The 24,586-nt window shown below is 28.6% G+C and overlaps 1 protein-coding gene and 1 long non-coding RNA gene across 2 annotated transcripts; one reads left to right on the top strand and one right to left on the bottom strand.

Annotated features, from left to right (window-relative positions):
* The first annotated feature begins 19,249 nt into the window (after window positions 1-19,249).
* On the top strand, window positions 19,250-23,885 carry LOC120078152 (beta-xylosidase/alpha-L-arabinofuranosidase 2-like). The gene is made up of 7 exons (XM_039032375.1): window positions 19,250-19,840; window positions 20,811-21,098; window positions 21,196-21,365; window positions 21,800-21,897; window positions 22,072-22,422; window positions 22,522-22,932; window positions 23,076-23,885. The coding sequence occupies exons 1-7, from the start codon at window positions 19,379-19,381 to the stop codon at window positions 23,639-23,641; spliced, it is 2,346 nt and encodes a 781-aa protein (XP_038888303.1). The 5' UTR covers window positions 19,250-19,378; the 3' UTR covers window positions 23,642-23,885.
* On the bottom strand, window positions 19,806-20,998 carry LOC120078153. Its single transcript, XR_005481933.1, has 3 exons — window positions 20,864-20,998; window positions 20,334-20,398; window positions 19,806-19,936 (listed from the first exon to the last, which is right to left on the bottom strand). It is a non-coding gene; the product is annotated as an uncharacterized LOC120078153 (long non-coding RNA).
* Window positions 23,886-24,586: the final 701 nt, after the last annotated feature.

Genomic DNA, 24,586 nt, shown 5'->3' with positions numbered 1-24,586 from the left:
TTGAGTCATGTATTTTTTTTTCTTCATTCTAAATATACTTTTTATTATCTATTTTATTTATATTTTAAAAACTAACTTTTTTCTTTTTATTGAAATCATTAGTGGAAGAGAGAAGAATCCACGATAGTTAATTTAAGTGATTGAAGAACAGGGTTGGAGGAACTTTGTGCTTGCTTTGTCTGTAATTCAATTTTATTATGATTGGACTTCAAACTTCGTAATTTGTGTACTTGAATTTTGTTTTATGTTGTGTTTGAACTTTGGATGGATTGTATTTTATATTTAAATTTCTATTACTTAGACTACGGGTGGATGGATTGTATTTTATGTTTGAATTTTAATTGAGACTTTGAAATTTGGATGAATTACATTGAATTTCAGGATGATTTGAAAGTTTGGTAGAGACTTTATATGAATTTTATTAGATTTTAGGATGCTTTGAAAGTTTGATTGAAACTCCGAATGAATTTTATTATTGAGACTTTGTATTACGTGTATTGAATTTTAGATTGCTTTAGAAATTTTATTAAGATTTTGGTTGATTATTGATAGATTTTGATAACAAGAAAGAGTAAAAATAAGTTGGCACATAAGACAGCAAGGAAGGAGGACAAAAAAAATGGTTTTTGAACCAAACCGAATTGACTTGAACCAAATCAGATTGGTTCAGTTCAAAAATAGAAATCAAGAAAAGTCGATTTTTGAATGGTTCCTCTTTAATATAGATCGAGCACCTTGGTTATTCGATTTGGTTTTGGACAAAACCAGATTGAATCGAACCGTGCACGCCTTTAGTGTTGAGAATGAGACCATAACAAATTTTTTAGAGAAAAGTGTGGACAATGTAGAAACTAAGAGAACAGAGACAAGTGAGATATTAGAGACCAACGAAAAAGAAGAGAATTTTACAGAGGATTTTTATCGATAACATTTCTAGTAAGAAAAATCATGAGAGTGAAATTTGTTTGATCTAATAGATAATCTATTCTAGCATTTTCTCAGGTTGATCTAAATTTTGGATAAAAATATATTAATTTCTTAGATTCAAAGGTTCTAATTTAAAAATAACTTGAAAATTTTTAGGTTGAGGATTAGGGTTCCTTATCTCATGGCCTCGTGTTCTTGTTCATCTATGAAAGATAAGGTATGTTTCTCAAGAAAATAAAAATATTTAAATATATGCCATTATTAAATGAACACATCTTCGAATTATAATTATATTAAATGTTTCATAAGACCCAAAACCAATTGAGTTGCAACAATCAAACATGATTTTTCTAGCACGTATCAAATGTTTGTATCGTTATGCTAAAAACTTCACAAGCGCAATGCAATGAGGATGCCTCTTAGTGATTGAGTCTTCAAAGGGAAAAACTCATACAATTCTCTAACCAATAAAAAAAGGGGGGGAAATTACTAAATATGATGATAGATACAAATTATATATATTGTGAATAGTATTAACACACTAAACAATACAAATTATATTATTATGAATCAATTTTATGAAAAATCTACCATATGATCAATTAAAACATGTACTCAATGCCACATTAAAATAGATATGGAGTACTTTAATGCTATAGTGAAACACCTTTTAAAGATTAAGACAAAGTAGAAAGAGAGAGGGAGAGAGAGGAGAAACTTGTGATAAAAGCAAAGTTAGCACTCATGAACAAATGTGAAAGCCTTGAAGCAAGTTGTTGAAAGGTGGGAAATATTGTTAAGTTATAGGTGAGGAGCAAATGATCATAGCTTTTTACAGAGAAATGGATGTGTTTTGATATCATGAATGTGTGTGGGGTCTTTGAAACAATATGTACATTTCATAATTTTTCAATGCTTTGAAATTAATCTCATCACCTTCCTCATTTCAATGGAGAATATCTGCCTTCTTCTTAATCATTTTCTACCTAACCTTCTTCTTTTGCATTCCACTCCACGCAATGTACGTAATATTCAGCTTTTATATATTATTTTTAATCGAGTTCAATTTGGATATAAATCCGACTCGATTCAAGCATATATCGATGGAGTTTATTAGATTAATATAAGTTCTCATCTCGAAACAAGTTTTAATGTGAGATCGATATCTTTAATATGTCTCTTTGCATTCACCATTCTTTGATTTAAAGGAATACCCGTTTGAGTTTCATGGGCTTTGACATAGATAATCTTGAATTTTATCTCAAAATGTCAATCGGCCATAAGAACTATTCATCTATCATTTAAGGATTTTGAGGTTTTCTTATCTTTTCAATACAGAGTTTTACGATGTGGTGGTGAAAATTTGAAGCTTTAACATTGTAAATCAACATTTTCTCCTAATAAAAATGTAAATTGAGAATATCTTAACTAAATTGAGGTTAGCAATAAAATTTTCAACAATTTCTATGCTATTTAATTTTGGTATATTTTAAGAATTTTCTCACCATTTTGTTTCTATACGATATTAATTGTTTGTTTTAAGTGAAAATTGATTTAGATGTGTTATATTTTACACTACTATAAATAATAAATAAAAACAAAAGAGCAAAAGATGTCTTTTTCCTAACGCTTTCTTTTCGTCTTTTCAAAACGATCTCTAAAATATGATAGTAGTTATAATTGTACCCTCAAATTTTCAATTGTAACAATTAAACCTTCGAATTTATAAAAGTATTAAAATTAGACACTCAACTTACAAAATTGTTCGCCTAAAAAAGATTATAAATATATTATTAATATCGTAAATGGTTGATATTTTTATATAGTACATCACTTATACGTGCTTTGTATCACATAATATTGACATCTATCATTCATGAGTATATTGTTCATCAAGTGAAATACTATTTTATATTTATTAGAGATATATGTATGTCACATTGATGAATTAATAGGACATAAATGAACAATAAACTTTAATAGTAAGCGAGCAATCGATTTGATCTCTTCAATAATGTACATCTATAATGCCCTGACATTTCCCTACATATTCTAAGATGTGGCAATGTTATCTACTTGTCTTAAATTATTTTCAAGAGTGAAAACTATCTCCACAAATCAATATAGGACTCTTTCATCATGTCTTCCTAACTTACATGCTTCCTAGGTAAATTTTCAAGAGATCATCCAACATAGAAATGCTCTAAGCTAAACACACTTAACTTTATATCAGATCCTATGATTGAAGCTTTCAAGAAGGAAGATTATCCCCACAAACCAACACTAGTCCTTTCTGCATGCTTAGCTTGGTCCTCATTCACATGTTTCCTAAGTAAATTCTCATGAAATTATCCAACATAGCATTGCTTCAAGTCGTTTGGAGTTCTTATGATTGAGCCACCAAAATGAAGATGCATACCTTCTTTCTTTTCGATGACTCAATCATAAAAACTCCAAAGTTAAGCATGCTTAGTTTCGAGCATTTCTATGTTGGGTGACCTACTGAAAATTTTTCTTATGAAAATATGTGAGTGAGAACAAAACATGCTGGAAAGACCTTTGTTGATTTTTGGAGATAGTCTTCACTATAGGAAGCAATTTAAGATAAGTAAGAATGAGTTGTCAAGTTACAAGAGAATGTTGAGATCATCCGATATCGAATCGGGATTCCAAATCTTGATTAAGTCTGGGATGTTACAACATTATACAAAGATATAATAGAATAGTTACTTAAAAACGTATAAAGAATCATGCAAAATTATTCGTAAAAATGGTATAATATTTGCAAATACATAATGTTGTCATATTTGCAACTAATTGAAATTATTTGTTCATTGTACGACAATGGTAGGAATATAAAGATTTGAACCTTCAACATATAAAGAGAAGAATTACATGTCAATTACTGTTGTGTTATGTTCATGTTAGCTAATTGAACTTTTTTTAGTTCAAATAACTATAAGGTGGAGGATTGAAACCATCAACTTTTAAGATGATTATTGATACCTTATTTACTAAGCTATGTTCTAATTCACCAAATTGTACTTAATTTATCATAGATGCAAATATACCATTAAAAGCATATACTAAATGGGCTTAAAGGTTAGACCTTATATGTTAAATGAGTTTAACTCATTAGTTATTGGCACAATCTTCCTCCTTAGAAGTCGAAGGAGGAAGAAGAAGAAGAAGAAGAAGAAGAAGAAGAAGAAGAAGAAGAAGAAGAAGAAGAAGAAGAAGAAGAAGAAGAAGAAGAAGAAGAAGAAGAAGAAGAAGAGAAGAAGAAGAAGAAAGAAGAAGAAGAAAGAGAAGAAGAAGAAGAAGAAAGAAGAAGAAGAAGAAGAAGAAGAGAGAAGAAGAAGAAGAAGAAAGAAGAAGAAGAAGAAGAAGAAGAAGAAGAAGAAGAGAAGAAGAAGAAGAAGAAGAAGAAGAAGAAGAGAAGAAGAAGAAGAAGAAAGAAGAAGAAGAAGAAGAAGAAGGAAGAAGAAGAAGAAGAAGAAAAAGAAGAGAAGAAGAAGAAGAAGAAGAAGAAGAAGAAGAAGAAGAAGAAGAAGAAGAAGAAGTGAAGAAGAAGAAGAAGAAGAAGAAGAAGAAGAAGAAGAAGAAGAAGAAGAAGAAGAAGAAGAAGAAGAAGAAGAAGAAGAAGAAGAAGAAGAAGAAGAAGAAGAAGAAGAAGAAGAAGAAAGAAGAAGAAGAAGAAGAAGAAGAAGAAGAAGAAGAAGAAGAAGAAGAAGAAGAAGAAGAAGAAGAAAGAAGAAAGAAGAAGAAGAAGAAGAAGAAAGAAGAAGAAGAAGAAGAAGAAGAAGAAGAAGAAGAAGAAGAAGAAGAAGAAGAAGAAGAAAGAAAACAAAGAAGAAGAAGAAGAAAGAAGAAAGAAGAAGAAGAAGAAAGAAGAAGAAGAAGAAGAAGAAGAAGAAGAAGAAGAAGAAGAAGAAGAAGAAGAAGAAGAAGAGAAGAAGAGAAGAAGAAGAAGAAGAAGAAGAAGAAGAAGAAGACGAAGAAGAAGAAGGTAGTACAGACCTCATGTTCTAAAGTAGGTTTCTTCTCTAAAATTAATTATAAGAAACTATTTCTAATACAGAAAACAAAACAATACTTTATTCTTCTTCTTCTTCTTTTTTTTTTTAATAAACTTATTATCCAATTATTAGTTTTTTTTTTTTTTTTTTTTTTGGAACCTGAATTGTGTTATATTTTAAAATTCTAATAGAAAAATATTTTTGAGAAAGAACATGAAAGATATTTTTATATAAAAAATCTAATTAATTTTTTTAAAATTATATATCTATTTAACAGAATATTAAATATACATGTACATACTCTAGAATAGTCAGTATCCAATAATTAATTCTGAAAGATAGATGAAAAGAAAAGGATTTGCTAACTCCAAAATACTTGATTATTTAGAATAAGGTTTTGAAGGGAAAGAGAAGGCTAATCTTGTCATTTCAGTTGTGACACAAAGCATAAAGTGGACATAAGTTTGCAGATAGAAATTAGAATTATTGAAAATCACACAACTGAAATAACTTGATTTGAAAAAAATTTTAAAAAATAATAATTGATTTTCTAGAAAAGATGGGTGACCAATAGAAAATAAAAGAAAGGTGAATAGAAAAGATTTTGGAATTTTTTAGGAAACTTTACAAGGAAAAAAGTCTTTTTCTAAAATATGAAATTCATGAAATTAAAAATATATATATTTTTAAAAAATTAAAATAGTAAATTTTCAAACTGTTAAGTCATCGATTACATTTTGTTTAAATTATTTTACATTAACGGTAAAATTTATATTCTTAAAAAAAGATTATTTTGATTATAATGTTTTTTAAAAATATCATAATTTGTTACCTGTTAAGTTGCAAATTCGAATAACCCGGACTACAAAATATAACAGTTGGATTGGGTTGAATTAATTTTGTTTTTGGGTTGGATTGTGTTAAACTTTTTCTATTTTTGTTGGGTTGGGTCGAGTCGTGGGTTGGCTAAAAAAAAATTTAGACTGACCCAACTCAACCCGAATTTTATATATAAATAAAATATACTATATATATTTATCTTTGTTTAAAATTTGATTATTAATTTGTGAATTTTAACTATTTTTCGTTTAAAATTATTATGATATTTGTCTTTATTTAAAGTTTGCAATAAATATCTTAGAAATTTAGTATTTGACATTTGAATTTTATGAGATTTTAGTTATTAGTAATATGTTGTATATAAATTTACATATTTTTAATTAAAAATAAAAAACAAGTTATAACCCGACAATTCAATCCAACCCAACCCGAATTTTATGGGTTGGGTTGGGTTAGAGATTTTATTTGGGTTCTTTGAGTTGCCAACCCAACCAACCCGAAGTTTCGGGTTGGTCCAAAAAACACTCTCAACCCAATCCAACACCCCTAGTTTGGATTAACTTTCAAAGTGGTTAATTTTGAAACTAAGTCTTTTTTTTAAAAAAAAAATGAAGTGTTTGACCACCACCCAAAATAGCTTTTAAAGTATATTTTACATATATTTTATCAAAATAGTTTAAATAAAAATGATTTTTTCAAAAAAAATATTTTATTTATGTAGTCAATCCATGAGAATTTATCAATATATAAAGATTATCTATGAAATTTTTTCAAACCATAAGACTGAATTGTAATTTTTAAGATTTTATAATTAAAATTTAATTCTTCTAAATTATAAGACCAAATTTAATTTTTAGTCATGATTTCATACCTCTTACTGCCAATTTTATCTCTAGTTATTTTTTAAAAAACCTTTTTCATTATTGGTGGAATAATTTTTAAAAATTTGAAGATATATTCACTATAATAAATGTGAGGAACAATAACCTATAGGTTATGTGGTCTTATCTTTGCAATTTAATATTGTATTAAATATCTAATCAATTTATTTCATTATTTGTTGTACATAATATAAAATAAATTAGAATATGTCCCTACTCAAAAGTTGTCTATTTTGGTGTTATCTATCTATTCAAGCACAACTATTTATTTTCGTTATATTTAATAGTGGTTCTTACATCTCTTTCCTCTCTCTCTCTCTCTCTATATATATATATCGTCTTTTAAATTTGATCTTTTAATCTTTCAAAATTTTTAATTTCATATTTTATATATTGAATATTTTCCAATTATGTTCTTACAATCACTAAATGCTAAAAGGATGAAAAAAATAAATTGATATTGATCATTTTTATAAATGTTGTTAATGATTAGTATACCTATATTTTAATAGAAACAATTTTTATTATATAAAATTTTCGTGTGGACCAACTCAAGTAAAATATGTACATTTAATTATTTTATCGGTAATTGTATATCTACTCATTATCAAATTAAAATAAAATATTTTCAGCTTAATTAATTAAAAAAATTATATTATATCACCATTTTGTTAATTATGTTTGATAGACGACAATTTTAAATAAGCTTAAAACAATCAACAATAAATAAGGAAATGTTTTTAAAAATTTTGGCTCTAAATTGGAAAAAAAAAAAAGCTTCAATATTTAGAATTAAGGTATATATTTATTTTTATTTTTTTAAGGAATATATTTAATTTTCATTTCAATATGAAAGGGATGAAAATATAAATATGTTAGCCTCAAAAAGAAAAATGTAAATATGATTGTGAAATAGGGTTCCACTCCCAAGTCCCAACAAATAAACTTGAAAATGATCTGTTTAGAAGCACCTAAGGTAAAAGGCTACAAAGCCTAAGGCTAGTCAAGGGGATTTCATTGAAGTGTGGATGGATGATATGGACAGAAACATCGAGATCTCAATTTTCAATATCGATAGAATATCAATTTCGATAGATATTTATAGAAGAATTATAAAAATAAATTTAAAATTAGTAGGTTAACCTTTTACGCAAGTTAACATGTCATTTTTATATTATAGTATTAAATTTCCGTTGACTTACGATATTTTCATCGATTTTTCACATTTTCATAGGTTTGATATCGACATGAGAGGTGAATCGATATTTCCATTATATGGTTGAAAAATCCACGAACATAATAATTAAGCAACAAAATATCACTAATGTAAATATAATATAAATAATAGATATATTAACTTATGTAAAAATCATTAAATGTTTACTTACTAATTTAAATTTATTTTTAAAATATTTCCAAAAATATTCATCAAAATCAAAATTTTACCGATATTTTCATCGAAATTTTTGTAAAATTAAGACTTCGATATTTCAATCGGCATCGATATTTTAAAAGTTGTCTTATATTATATTTCCATTAGTGACATTTTATTTTATTTTATTTTATTATGTTTGGTAGATTTTCTTATAATATAATGAAAATATTAATTCAACTTTCATGTCGACGCCGAATCCATAAAAACGTAAAAATATTAATATAAATATCGACATATCAATAGAAATTTAATATCAGGTGTGAATTGCTATATCTTTAAGCATTAATAATAATAAATTTAACATAATAATAATAAATTAGTATGTGGAGAGAATAAGGAAACTCAGTGCCTGTTGGTGTCTATTATTGGACCTTCAAAATCTTGTATAATAATGTTTAATGTATCCAAATAAAACCTAAAGTTCCATTGGATATACTATTTAGTAAATCTATTTATTTATTTATAATTCTCTCACATTCCCAAAAAAGAAAATTACTATAATTTTCTCACATGAAATGGACAATAACACCTAAAGAAAAAGAAAAACAAACATTTATTATTATTATTATTATTATTATTATTATTATTTGTAGCCAAACAGCTAATTAAGTCTGTTTCAACATTGAGATTCACAAGATTCATCTCACCTATCCACCTTTTCCAAGCACAAAAAAAAAAAAAAAAAAAAAAAAAAAAAAAAAAAATCACATTTTTACAAGATGTGTATGACTCAACCCCCAAGCTCAAACTTAAAACTCTCTTTAATTGAATGAAAATAAAAGATTTAAAAGGTTTTTGTTAATGGGAATGTCAAAATTAACAAGTTATGAATGAATTAGTTAATAAAAAAGTATTTTTACATTTACTTAATCTTAAAGGTTAAATGTTCAAATAGTCTAATGATAGTGTTCAATAGGTTGTAGACTAGAGTCTACTCTCTCACATGTATTGGTCACACTTTTGGTTCATAAATTTTCATAAAAATAATAATTTAGTTTCTGAATTTTGGTTTGTAACGATTTAGTCTATGTAGTTTCAATTAGGTAACAATTTAGTCATTGAACTTGAATATGTAACAATTTAGTGTTTGTATTTTAAAATTTATAACGATTTAGTCCCTATAGTGAAAATTAGTGTCAAAATTTAATAAGATTTCTTGCATAAATAAACTGATATACTAAAAGACTCGATATTTTAATAAAATACAAAGTCCACGTCGTAAAATAATAAAAACTGACATCTAATTTTGATGACTTTTTTTACATTAGGGACTAAATTGTTACAAAATTGAAAGTACAATGGCTAAATTGTTACATATTAAAAGTTAGGGACTAAATTGTTATCAAATAAATTATAGAGATTAAATTGTTACAAACTAAAGTTCAAGGACTATTTTGTTATTTTCATGAAAGTTTAAGGACCAAAAGTTTTTTTTAACCTATATATTTTTTGACACTTTTTTTAGTCATTCAATTATAAGTTTAATTCTTAAACTTTTAAAGATTATACTTAATAAATATGTAAATTTTTACTAAAAGGAGCATATTCCAACTGGCATTGTGTACTATCGACTTTGAGGTAAAAAGTTAGATTTTGTAATACCTCACGCCTAGTATTTAGATCAGAATTCATCACCTAATAGCTCCGTCATTCTCCTGCATCCAATGTGACCTGGTCACACTATCTACTAATTTTAAATTGCATTCAAGAGTGAAGACTATCTCCCACAAACTACCATAGGTCCTTTCAAAAATTTTCCAAGCTAAGCGCACTTAATTTTAGAGTTTCTATGATTGAGTCATCGAAAAGGAAGGTGTACTTATTTGGTATAGATAACAACTTTCAATTCTTTTAGCCTTTCTTAGCCATATTTCATACTTTCAGGATTTCTCTTATTCATATGCAATCTCAGTTCATTCATATATCCTTTTTAAACTCGAAAAATGAGGGATATAAAATTGAATGTTCAGTGACCAACTTGATATAAATTAAAAAGTCAAATACATATTAGCCACTTTTTAAAATTCAAAATTCTCTTAAAACTTGTAATTTAAAAAAAAAATTATTATAATAAAATGTCAGTTGAGTTACGTTCAAATTGACAATATATGTTTCCGTTGAGGTAGAAGGTTATAGGGTTTTGATTGTCTACAACTCACATTAATGGTGTCAATTTGGGTGTGCATGTTGGATAGGATAGCCCCAAACATCTGTCCTTAAAATCTCTCACGTGAACTTTCCTCAGTCAGAGAACAGCTTCATATATGCCCAAATTTCTTAAATTGCTGCCTAATTTTAACTTTATCCTCATCTGTACTCCAATCATTCTCTCTCTCCATGTATATATGTTACCTATTAAGTAAAGTATTCACTACTCAATAAGAAAGAGAGTATTTCAATCCTTTTTCTTTAATTTAAATACGTAGATTTCAAAATCGAATCTCTAACTTCGAACTTGATAAGTTGATAGTAAAGTTAGTTGAGCTATGTTTGTTTTGCCATATTTTTAATCTTTCTATTCTTATAAAATCCCTATTTTTTATGTTTCAATTTCTATAATAATTAATGTTCTGTATGGTAACAATTTTGTTTTATAATTTTTTTGTTTTTAAAAATTAAGCCGCTTCTGCCTTCAAATTTTTCATTTATTATCTACATTTTACCAATGGTTTGACCAAGCAAAATTTTGAAAACTAAAAAAAAGTAACTTTTAAAAACTTATTTTTGTTTTGGAATTTGGCTCAGAATTCAACCAATTTTAGTACTTAAGAAAGACGCAAATCATTCTGATAAAAAATCTTGTAACAAATGATGATAAAATAGACTTAATTTTAAAAAACCATAGTTGTCAAAGGAGCCTAAGTTATTATTAGGATATAATGTCAAACCTTGTTTTGATAATCATATGATTTTTAAAATTAAACTTATAGTTACTCCTTATACATTTGAGTTTCCTTAGTGTGTTCTACTTTTTCGGAGTTTTTTCAAAATTTAAACCAAGCTGTGAAAACTAAAATATATTTCTAAAAACTTTTTTTTAATTTTTAAAATTTGATGATGAATTTAAATGTTTATTTTAGATGAAAACCGTAATTGGAAAGAATTGTTAGGAAAAAGAAAAGGCAATATATATATATATATATATTTTGCTTTATTATCTACTTCTTATCAACTTTGGTGATGATTTGGTTATTGGTTTTTAATTTCAAAAAATGAGGTCTATAAACCCTTCTTCCATTCTAAATTTCTTGTTTTGTTATCTACTTTTTATCAATATTTTTAAAAATCAAGTCAATTTTTGAAAACTAAAAAAATTATTTTTATTTTTTTGAATTTGGCTAATATTTAAACCTATTTACTTACTAAGATGTAAACTATTGAAAGAAATTAAGATGGAAATGCTTAATTTTCAAAAATCAAAAACCAAAAATCAAATGGTTACCTATTGGGATCTATGATACTGAACCATTTTGTTTTTTGTTTTTAATTTTTTAAAATTAAGCTTATAAAGTACTACATTTTCCTCTCATTTTCTTGCTTTGTTGCCTACTTTTTAAAAACGTTCTAAAATCTAGCCAAATTTTTAAAACAAAAGAGAGTATTTGTTAAAAGTTTGATTTTTTTTTTTAATTTGGTTTAGAATTCAAATATGTTTTTTAAAGAATGTAAAAAACCTACTATAAAGTTATAAAGAAATCAACATAATTTTCAAAAACAAAAAACAAAAGATAGAGATCTTATTTGTTAACTATTGATTTTGTTTTGATTTATTTTTTTCCCTAAATTATACGTCTTTCAACATAATTGTTTTGTTAATTCTCCACCTGTCTTAGAATACATTTAAATTATAAGTTACCTTTCAAAAATAAAATTAAAAGTTTCGAAAACTTTCTTTCTTTTAGTTATTAAAATTTGATTTGATTTTTGAAAAGATAATAAAGTTTAAAATATATATATATAGAGGCCCAAAGAACAATTATACCATGACCTACAACTTCCATTGGGATTTGAGCTCTCTCAAAGCCTAACCTAAGTAGGTTAGTCCCATAGATGATTGGAATCAATTGTCTAGTGGCAGCATGGCAACCCATAAGAAGAAATGATGGGTTGTGGATTGGTTAATTTATTTTGATATCAAGTAGATGAGGTAAAAATGAATAGAAGAGTACCAATAACAATTAAATGAACTTTAAAACTTATTCTTCCCACAATATAATTATATAATATATATATATATATATCATATTTAACGCAGTAAAAACATAAAATGTGATTGTCATCTTATATAACAGTCGTGATAAAAGATTTTAAATAATTGTATACATCTTAACAATTTATTAGTTGGTACCAAATTCAAAATACTTTATAACTCCATCTTTATAGCTTTTCTTCATACTCGTTGTTTTGTTAATTTTTTTAACACTATATAAATCCATCGGTCAATAATGAAGCCAACAAATAGTAGCTCACTCAAACAAATCCATGTTAGTCATCAAATTACTACATTTGCATTGTTCATATAGATAGAAGGGTACTGTGCTAAATAGACTTAAGATTATTACATACCTTATTTACAATAGAATGAATGAAGAATTTTAAGTATACCCATTATTAACATGTAAAGTTGAACTCTAATTCTTAGATTTATTTGGTTATGACTAATATTACGTAGGATATTGGAATTACTTTGAAAATGTTATAACTTATTAAAATAAGTTTTTTGTTAACTTAACGTTTTATTAAAATTAGTTGAAATATGAGATAAAATTAGTGTCGGGTACCTTTTAGTTTTAAAGATGAGAAATTTTGTAATTTTTACTAAATTATTTGAATCTTAAGTATAATGACTAAAAATGGCATCATATATGCAATAATGATTAAGATTATATTATATTGACATTTATAAGATAGTTAAAGTTTTTATAAAGAGGTAGATAGTTATTTTTTTAATTTCATATGAATTAATTATCATATTGTTGTGTTTAATTTAGATAATTTCTATATTTTATTAAGAAAAAAAATTCCATAAAATCATAGTAGAAAACATGTGTTATACTAATTTAAGTAAATAAGTAAAATAAATTTAAAAATAAAAACAGATAATGGAATATGCCATCGAATCTTCTCTGTAAATTAGTTAGCAAATCAACCAGTTTTTTCTTCTTTTTTTTTTTTTTTTTTTTCTTGAAATAATATCAACCAGTTGTGTTAAGGAAACTAATTTAAAAGTGTTTGTTAAATTAAATTTTGCAAATCCAATAAGTTGAAAAGTAATTTCTAAAATTAATTTAAAATTAGTTTATCCAATGCTAATAACAATGGTAATATATATATTATATATATATTATATATTATATATATTTATATAATACATTTATATTATTTGAAACTCGACCGTGCATCTTAGGTTGTGTGCATCTTTATGCAGTCCACTCATGTATTTAATCACAAAATACATGTGACAGCTTTTGTCATTTTTTCATAAAGATATTTTTCAGAAAAATACTAAGATGCATCCATGCTACACTCGTATTTTTGTATCCCACCAAATTGTTCAAATATAGTTTACCACGTGACGAATTATTTTTTACACCTTTCTTTAAGCGTGACAAAAATATGAAGTGTGTGATGAGAATGAAATGCATAGACATAGGTGTATATTAGGAAGCATCCAAGTATTATTCTATTTATTATATATTTTTTTATTCATTTTTAATTGAAGGAGATCCATAGAGATAAATGTCATTTGGGCTATACTCAACTATTATATTCGAAAGTTAAATACGAAAGTTAAATGTTTGAAATGACAATCATAATATTTCATCTTATAAAACACAATACTAATAATTATTAAATCACGTATTGAATGTTGTTAAATTTTTAATATTCAATAGTTTTTAAATGTGAGTCTCTTTTCTAGAAATTAAAATTTGAGTTTTCTTCTAAGAAAATGTAATTTTGATAAAAGATTGAAATATTATATTCTAATTACTTAGTTTTCTATTAAATTTGGTGGGAGAAATGGTATATATAGAATTGAATATACTAGCAAACTAATTACACTTCAATTACTAGAAATAGTACACTCAATATATAATATCCAAACTCAAACGAAAGTTAGATGATGTAACAAGGCTTAGATATGAAAATAACCAAAAACTTGAATGAACTTCAAAATCTTTGGAGACTTAAAACGTAGTCGAGGCATGTTTCTGGGAAGTACTATTTCGAAGACAATTATTCGCTCTGCACGGACTACAAGTAGACTAAGCGATCGTCTCAGCAGGATACAACAATTAACTTTGATAGAACTATACCTCAAATTACTCGGATCTGACAGAACTCTTGAATACTTGCGTTCAACTCAACTCAAGAACAAAAGAAGGAAAGAAAAAAAAAATAGAGAACTCTTCAATTTGGAGTGAGATACTACAAATGAAGAACCGGGCTGCTATTTATAGACTAGCAACTTGTTAACTCTCTAAATTACAAAATAAAATCAAATAAATACAAAAATTAAAATATTTGTCAAACTTAACTGAGTTGTTACTTGAAAAAAAAACAAACATAAGTCATTCAAATTATTAAAAAAAAACTACAAATTTAACTTTCATACATATTAAATTTGTACTTAAAACATCATTTTAATTTGAAATTTTAATTTAGTTTGAAAGTTTCTAAACAATGAAATTAATCTAAATAATTAAATTTATTTTATGTTTCAAATTTTTACCAAACTTCCACTTTCTTTCACTATATATATCCAACAAATTTTTCTAGATCTAAAGTTTCTATAAGTACCTATCATATCCTACTCTCAAGACAGAACAAAAAATACTAATACTTTTAATCTTCTTTTCTCTCTATTTTTTCATTTTTGTATTATTTGCTCATTGAAGAGTAATTAGCCAAAAAAAAAAAAAAGAAGAAGAAGAAGTGTTCATTATAGAACTTTGAGTTTAACCTTTCAATACATAGTAGTTCGAACTACGCAACATTTTCAATTGAGTTATTAACATAGTTTGGAGGAGAGTACATAATAGAGAATAATATCTCCAGTGGTTGATATAAATAAATACAATATACACCACAAAGAGCTTGAATTTTTTTAAAGATAGTGAGATGATCGAGCCTTAACCTAATTGTTTATGCATTTGTTTCTCAATATTTATTTCAATTTTCTTTATTATTTCCAATTCTCACACCATTGAAGAATATGATTGATAGTTATTTATTTTTTAAAAAAATCTAAATACACTTGTTTATTAATGGATTATCGATCTTTTTATATCACATAAATATTATAAAATCTAGGTGGTAAAAGCTTTGAGCTGAACTTTTTCGATGCATAGTAGTTTAAGCTACACATTGTTTCAATTGGGTTGTTGTATATTGGAGGACAAAAATCAGGAGCATCTGTCACACTAACAATTTATACATAAAAAAATCACATTGTAAAAAACTTGAATCTCTTTGAAGTGAGTGAGATATCAAACTCTTCAACCTAATTGTTTAGGCCCCATTTAGTAATCCTTTGGTATTTCATTTTTCACTTTTGGAAATTAAGTTTTTTTTTTTTTTTTTTTTAATTTCTTACAATAGATTTCATATCTTAAGTAAAAGAGTTTAATTCAAAGTCAAATTTTTTTAAAAAAAACTATTTTTTTAGTTTTCAAAACTTGATTTTGGTTTTTAAAAACATTGGTCAGAAGTATAGGATAAAAAAGAAAAGGTATATAATTAATGTTTATAGATTTAATTTTAAAAAATAATAGCAAAAAATTAAACAATTACCCAGTAAGACCTTGGGGTTTATTTCTCAATATCTATTGATTGATAGCTATTTTTTTTAAAATAAATACATTTGTTATTAATGTTCAAATATTAGAACGATTATCAAATATAGCAAAACGAGTCAATTTATTTATGAATATAGCAAAATGTCACTAGTTGATGATGACATTTTGTTATGTTTAAAAATATTTTTGTTATTTAGAAACAATTGTACTAAATATTACAATAATGCCCCTCCTTGTAATTCTTTGTTGGACTCTCTGCCTCAAAGAATAATTAAGAAAATATGAACATAAAAATGATTTCTAGAGGAATCACGGGTTAAGTTGATGGCTCTTTTTTCTCCTTTAAAACCGTGTTTATTTTATTGTGTTGTGTAATAATTTTCACAAGACAAATTATTTATAAATCTCACCCAACAATAATGATTTTAAAAAAGCTAGTTCTATTTTTAAAACTCAGTTAAGAATTTTCCTTTAAAAAAAAAAAAAAAAAAAAAACTCAGTTAAAAATATGAAAACTTTTTTTTAAAAAAACAAAATGTATCCAACGATATAAATAGTGGCTTTGAAACGATCCTTTAATATCTTTAGATTACTTCTTACTAAAAGAAAAACTAGTGCATAAAAGAAAAGGAAAAGTACTTTTTTATTCTTTTTCTAGATTTTGGGTCTAGATTTCAAAATATTGCACTTTACTTTTTAAGTGTTGAGTTTAATTTTAATTTAGTTCTTAAGTTTCAAAATGTCACAATTTTACCTTAGAGATTTGAGTTTTATTTCAATTTAGTCTCTAGATTTCAAAATTTACATTTTTAACTTCAATTTTTTTTATTAAATACTCTATTTTCGTCTTTAGTGTTAATATTTATTAATTAATTTAAAAAAATTGGAAGAACGGTACTTAATTAAGTTTTATTATTTTTCATCATTATTAAAATTAAATTTAAAATTTCATTTCATATTATTTTTAAGTAATTAATAGACATTAAGATCAAAATTAAAAAATAAGTATTAAGTAAAAAATTAAGGTTAAAGTGTAGATCTTGAAACCTATGATTCAAATTAAAACAAATTTCAAATGTCTAGAGTAAAATTGTAACATTTTGAAACTTATGAACTAAACTGAAATCAAAATCAAAACTTAAAAACTAAGACCTCATTTGATAAGTATTTTGTTTTTTGTTTTTAAAAATTAAGTTCATTTCCTCCCTATTTCTTTAAACACAATGGTTGAATTCTTAGTCAAATTCAAAAAACAAAAACAAGTATTTAAAAGCTATTTTTTTTTTTTTTTTTTAGTTTTCTAAATTTGGCTTAGTTTTTAAATCATTAATAAAATGTAGATAATAAATGAAGAAATTTGGGATGGAAACGGTGTCTATAGGCTTAATTTTAAAAAATAAAAAATAAAAAATCAAATGATTACCAAACTGGGTCTAAATGTGTAACATTTTCAAATTTACAAATAAAATGAAAACTAGACCTAAAACTTATGGATCAAATAGGTATTTTTTGTTCTATTTTTTAAGAAAATATATAATTCTAAAAATGTATTAAAGTCAATCTAGAACACTTTTGAATTGAATCCCTAATTAGCATATTTGTGAAGGGAATAATTACTAAAAAGTGCTTCGTTCTTGTTCTTTTTAGCTAAAAAAAAAAAAGTGTTTACCACTTTTATAGATGAAGATATGTTTGGAAGCAATTCCAAATTGAAAAACATATACATATTTAAACGAAATATTAAATTGAAAAATATTAAATAGCCTACAAAAACAGAGCTTCTCTCAAAACAAATCTAGAAAATGAGATGCTAAAATAAAAGTCGGTTAATCTTTAAAAAAGAAAAAAGAAAAAAGAAAAAAGTAGTCGGTTTCACGGACTCGTAGGGTACCCCTCAATTTTGCTTCCATTAGATTAGATTCCCACTTGAATTCCTTTTTTCCCAAACAACCAACTTTTTCTTTTTTCTTTTTTTCTTTTTTCTTTTACTTTCTTTAGTTAAATAATTGCATCCCACTCCCCATTTCATTTTAATTTCCTTACTACATTTCTAAACATTCCATCCCACTCATTTTCTTTTTTTCAAATTTAACTAATGGAGATATGTCCCTTTTTTTTTTCTTAAAAAAATTTATTAACATTTAAAAAAAAAAAAAAATGCCAATAAGCATTATCCATAACAAAGATGTTCCTTCGCTACTATGGGTAGTCATTCAAATTGCAAAAATCGAACCGTTTCTAAAAATCGAACTGAAAACTCAGTGAAAACGAAAAATGTGATTCGATCTGATTTGAAGAAAATTTGAAACCGAATTAATTTAGTTCAGTTCGGTTTCAATTTCGAAAATCGAATTTAAAACCGAACCTTTTTTAATTTAAAGAACGAAACCGAATTTTAAACCGAACTGAGCCGAACCATTTTTAATTAAAAATATATATATAACATAGATTTTTTAAGAATGCCAAAACTGAATTTGAAACCAAATTGAACCACATATGTGCAGTTTGATTCAGTTTGGTTTGAATCAATAAATTGATTCGATTTAGTTTCACATATTAGAAAATTCAATTCGATTCGATTCGGTTTGACCACCATACCGAACCGAACCGTTTCCACCTCTACTCACTACACTTAATTATTTGACACTTCACTCCAAAAATACAAATATCCTTCAAGAGATCTCGTGTAGTACCTAAGATCTCTTACGAAACTATCATTACTTGTATGTTCAAATCAATCTCTCAAATAAAAAGGAGAGACTTCTAGTTTTACCAAAAAAGTCCACATCCTATAGGATATGAATTGTAAATTGACTAAATAACATAGATTAAGAAGATAAATATTAAAATATTAAAAATATGGTTGTTTTCAAATAAAAATAAGCCAACTTATATAGTAAAATGTTACTATTTATCATGATAGATAGATATCTATCCGTATTCATGATAGACCTTTAAAAATATCCAATAATCTCTTTCAATTTTTTATATTTTAAAAATAAAACTGCATAGATAAAAATTCATGGCAGTTAAATCCTACAATACATTATAGCAAGGATTTAGTCTAAAAAAGTTTAGTAGGATTTAACTAAATTATAGGGATATTATGAAAATTGCTCAATCACTTTTTTTCTCACTTACCAATGATTTAAAATCATATCGATTTCTTTGACATTAGATATTGTAGGATCAGATGGATTATCTCATGAGATTAGTCAAGATGTCCGTAAATTGATTTGGACACTCGTATAAAAGAAAAGGAAAGGAAGAAAATAAAATAAAATTGTTAATGATAAATTTAATTTTAATTTCAATCCTCTTCCAAATTATCCATCACGGGTTGCTAAGAAACAACGTGTTTTGATTTTGGCGCTTCCATAATTCCCCCGTCTGTTTCCCTATAAAATATTATTCATTGCATGCCCCATTACAAGATACCCTTTTCTTCTCTTTCACTAAACCTCTAAACTCATTTCCATGGCAGCCCTTCAGCTCGCCATGGCCTCCCCTCCTCCTCTCAATAATAGACCACCAAAGCCCTCTGTTTTTACATTCCCCTTCTTCTTTCTCCTTCTCTCTCTCTCTTTCTGCCGTACCTCCGGCCAGTCGCCCACGGCGTTTGCCTGCGATGCCGCAAGCAATCCGGCCGTGGCCGGCTTCGCCTTCTGCGATACATCGCTCGGGTTTGAGGAAAGAGTGAAGGATTTGGTGAAGCGGCTGACACTGCAGGAGAAGATTGGGTTTCTCATCAACACTGCTAGGAATGTGACCCGGCTTGGGATTCCAAAGTATGAATGGTGGTCCGAGGCATTGCACGGCGTCTCTTACGTCGGTCCGGGGACGAAATTTTCAAATGTGGTTCCTGGCGCCACGAGCTTCCCTCAGGTTATCTTGACGGCGGCCTCCTTCAATTCTTCTCTGTTTGAAGCCATTGGAAAGGTATCACCATACAATGCTTCTCTTTCTCTCTCTAAAAACTCCTTTTCTGGACAATGTGGCTTACAAAAGTGATTGGGGACCCTCTGTTTTTTTTATCTGCAAGATGTGTTTTTTAGCTTAACACATAGAACTCGGAATTGACTCAGTGAGTTGAGTATAGAACTCGGAGCTTTTGAGGTTTCTGTTTGTTAATGCAGATCACATTTGCAAAGGAAGAAAATGGATGAGTCTTTGTTTTATGAATTGTATGATTTATTTTTTCCTTATAATTTTCAATTCAAAAAAAGAAAAAAGAATTAAGAAACCCCATTTTCCTGTGAGAGAAGAATTAAAAAAAAATATATATCTTTATGAAGGTGGATGCTGATGTGGGATCAATCAATTGAGGCAAAACTGAAGTCCACTTGCTCTTTTACAGAAGAAAAAAGAATCAAATATATTTTTTAGAATATTTCCACCTCATTTTCTGTCAGAAAAGTAGATATTAGATTACCTTCAATAGCTGCTACTATGCAGGTTATGTGGAGGTGGGTGAAAGATTTTTCAGAAACCTGTTGCCTTAAAGAAGAGAGAGAAAGAGAAGAAAGAAGAGAGAGATTAAAAAGGTTGATTAAAAAAAGCTAAATTATCCAATAATTGTTAGCAAAAGAAAATGGTGGTTGTTGACCTACTGGAATAGAACATGAAATTTATACACAAATTCATGAGTTTTTCGAAACTTTTTCATGGTTCCAGCTCAAAAGGAAAATCTTGATTCAGACATTAGAAACTGCCGACAGCTCACTTTTTTTTTCTGGATAATCTAAATGAAAAAGCCTAAAAGCCCAAAATAAGGAGGAAAAAAAAAAAAGCAGAAGAATTAAAATAACAATAAGAATAATAATACCCCACCAAGAATGAAGAACACGAGAGCAGTAAGATTAGATTTGATTGAAATGAAATATGAAAGCAATTTTACTTGATGGTGCAGGTAGTTTCAACAGAGGCAAGAGCAATGTACAATGTGGGATTAGCAGGACTAACCTATTGGTCGCCCAATGTCAACATTTTCAGAGACCCCAGATGGGGCAGAGGCCAAGAGACTCCGGGGGAGGACCCTCTGCTCTCCAGTAAGTACGCCGCTGGCTACGTCCGAGGCCTGCAGCAGCGGGATGATGGTGATTCTGACCGACTTAAAGTTGCTGCCTGCTGCAAACACTACACTGCCTATGATTTGGATAACTGGAAAGGCACAGATCGTTATCACTTCAATGCTGTGGTAATAGTTCAATTTCATTGTCATTGCTTTGAATTTGTCAATGGCAGTATTCATTTTTGGCTCCATTTCTGAAGGTGGTTTTGTATTTTGATTGAAGGTGACACCGCAAGATTTGGAGGATACGTTTCAGCCACCGTTCAAGAGCTGTGTGATAGACGGCAATGTGGCCAGTGTTATGTGTTCTTACAACCAAGTTAATGGCAAACCAACTTGTGCAGATCCAGACCTCCTAGCTGGAGTCATCCGAGGCCAGTGGAAATTGAATGGGTATGTTTGTTTCTTCTCCTGTTTCGTTTCTTCGTTTCCTTTTCCCCCTGAGAAACAGAACAAAAATGAACTCGTTACATATGGATTGGGTTGCAAATATAGTTCAATTTAAGTTGTGAAGTTTAAGAAACACAAATTACATCATGTATAGTTGAGATTATATGTTGTTTTTGCCAACGGCTAACTCAACAGCGACGTGACCTGCGTATTGGACAAATATTTGCCGATTTAACATAACGTGATGAAGAAAAAGTAGACAATTAGATAATGCCATGTCTACAGGGTGAAGATGATATATTGCTAAAAAATAGTAGTAGGTCATATGTATCACTTTATTCGGTCTCATGACTACTTTCTACATTTGTATGCTCTTACAGTTAGGACTAAATATTTTATTGTGGCTAATGTAATCCAATAACACTGGATAACCGCAGATATATAGTTTCGGACTGTGATTCTGTAGATGTACTTTACAATTCACAACACTATACCAAGTCGCCGGAGGAAGCCGCAGCTAAAACTATATTGGCAGGTAAATCACACATTACAATTAGTTTCATGAAAAACTTTATCAAAGTTTGGGATACCTATAGTATCTATAGGAATTCCAGTTTTCTCATGTATAGGGCTTCAAAGAGAATGATTCAATCATTCAATGAGATTGGAAATTTACCAAACAGTCGGTTTAAATTTGTTGATTTAATAGGGTTGGATCTCGACTGTGGTGATTTTCTCGGGAAACATACTGAAGGAGCTGTTAAGGCGGGGCTGGTGAATGAGGCAGCAATTGATAAGGCAGTTTTTAACAACTTTCTAACATTGATGAGGTTAGGTTTCTTTGATGGCAATCCCAGCAAGCAGCTTTATGGAAAGCTTGGTCCAAAAGATGTTTGCACACAAGAGAATCAGGAGTTGGCCCGTGAGGCTGCAAGACAAGGCATAGTTTTGCTTAAAAACAGCCCTAAATCTCTGCCCTTGTCTTCCTCTTCAATCAAGTCTTTGGCAGTAATTGGCCCAAATGCAAATGTCACAAAAACCATGATTGGAAACTATGAGGGTAAAATATTTTCTAAAATTTCGTCTTCAAATCTACCCACTAACTTGATCTGCTCGTTGAAAAACGGGACACTATTTTGACTTGGTTATCACCTTGCAGGCACACCGTGCAAATATACAACACCTTTACAAGGCCTATCAGCCGTAGTATCCACCTCATATCAGCCTGGCTGCGCAAATGTGGCTTGTAGCTCTGCCCAGCTAGATGAAGCAAAGAAGATGGCAGCATCAGCAGATGCCACAGTACTCGTAGTAGGATCGGACCAATCAATCGAAGCCGAGAGTCGAGACAGAGTTGACTTGAATCTTCCAGGACAACAGCCACTCCTAATCACAGAAGTGGCTAAAGCATCAAAAGGACCTGTAATTCTTGTCATAATGACTGGTGGAGGCATGGATATAACATTTGCCAAAAACGATGACAAAATTACAAGCATCTTATGGGTTGGTTTCCCTGGCGAAGCTGGGGGTGCTGCCATAGCTGATGTAATCTTTGGATCCTTTAATCCAAGTAAGTCTACTTTTCAGCACTTTAAACACCCTCCAACCACAGAATTCACTTTGTTGCAACTAATTAACATGGATAAAACAACTAACTACTATGAACATGAATAAGAAAATTTTCAAATCTCATTTAAGCATTTCATCAAACAGGTGGTAGACTACCCATGACTTGGTACCCACAATCATACGTAGAGAAGGTCCCAATGACGGACATGAGAATGAGACCTTCCAATGGATATCCAGGAAGATCATACAGATTCTACACAGGGGAAACAGTATATTCATTTGGGGATGGATTGAGTTACTCAGATTTCAAACATCACCTGGTCAAAGCCCCAAAGCTCGTATCGATCCCCTTGGAAGATAACCACATTTGCCGCTCATCAAAATGCCACTCACTCGACGTTGTCCAAGAGAGCTGCCAAAACCTGGGATTCGATGTTCATCTGAGAGTGAAGAACGTGGGACAGAGAAGTGGAAGCCACACAGTTTTTCTGTATTCAACACCGCCATCAGTGCACAATTCGCCTCAGAAACACCTTCTGGGATTCCAAAAGGTGGCTCTCGGAGCCGGCGGAGAAATGGTGGTTCGATTCAAAGTGGATGTTTGTAAGGATTTGAGTGTGGCCGACGAAGTGGGAAGCCGGAAAGTTGCATTGGGTCTTCATATTCTCCATGTAGGAACGTTGAAACATTCGTTGAACGTTAGGGTTTGAATCGGAAGAGCCGTCAAGCTCTTCCTCCCCCGCTGCCGCTCCCGGTGGCTGATTCTGATTGGTATTTTTTTTTAATGCATTATGGTAGGAGGGAAAATCAAGTTGTAAAAATAAGTTGAGAGAGTTGTAAGAATTTTCTCAATTCTTAATTAAGAATACACCAAACTCCAAAGAAATGGAGGGAAAAAGAAAAAAAGAGAGAGAGAAATGTGCAATTGTTTTTTTTTTCAACACAAACAAAATAGTTTTCCTCTAATTCTACATTACTATTTCGCACATATCAGTCATAGATGTATATCGAAGTTACACAAACAATCATAAACATATACAACATTTATAGGTGTGTATCTCGAAGGAATACACAATCAATCGTAAAGTGTACACTACCCAAATAAAAAGGTTAACATGCACCATATATACTTAGTATGCATCAGTCTACATTTAAAACTTTTATCATAGATGCAGTTGCTTAACTTAGAAAAAATTACCAAAATGCCCTCAATTATCATTACATAACACCATAGTCAAACCAGTTCATATCATTAAATCAAACAGTCTAATCATCGCCACTTAACCCATGAAAATTTACTGAAAACACCTCAGTCAACATACCATACAATATCAATCAAGATAGTCCTTTACATTATATATAGCAATCTAAACATCATCATGTGGTTGGGCAACTAGTTCGAAGACGAACTAGTAGTAAGATACTTACCTTGGAATTAAGTCCAAATAGCTAGCAATTCAACTTCACAAAACCTTGAATCCTGAATAAATCCAAAAACATAGACTGGAATTAAATCCAACGTTTAGGACACAATTCAAATCACAAACTTCACTCATATGTCTCCAAACAACTTACCCAACACGTGGTTTGATTCAAAAACATTTCGAAGCTTCAATTTATCCGGAACTCGAGATGTTATTGATTTATTGTCGGTT

Source organism: Benincasa hispida, chromosome 5 (assembly GCF_009727055.1).
Source record: "Benincasa hispida cultivar B227 chromosome 5, ASM972705v1, whole genome shotgun sequence".
Lineage (NCBI taxonomy): Eukaryota > Viridiplantae > Streptophyta > Magnoliopsida > Cucurbitales > Cucurbitaceae > Benincasa > Benincasa hispida.
Note: the sequence above shows the minus strand (reverse complement) of the source record. Positions and strands in the feature narration are given on the sequence as shown.

Coding starts and splice junctions, on each gene's coding strand:
- LOC120078152 (XM_039032375.1), top strand. CDS start 19,379: ATGGCAGCCCTTCAGCTCGCCATGGCCTCCCCTCCTCCTCTCAATAAT. Junction 21,366..21,799: donor GGCCAGTGGAAATTGAATGG/GTATGTTTGTTT, acceptor GGATAACCGCAG/ATATATAGTTTCGGACTGTG. Junction 22,933..23,075: donor CTTTGGATCCTTTAATCCAA/GTAAGTCTACTT, acceptor TTCATCAAACAG/GTGGTAGACTACCCATGACT.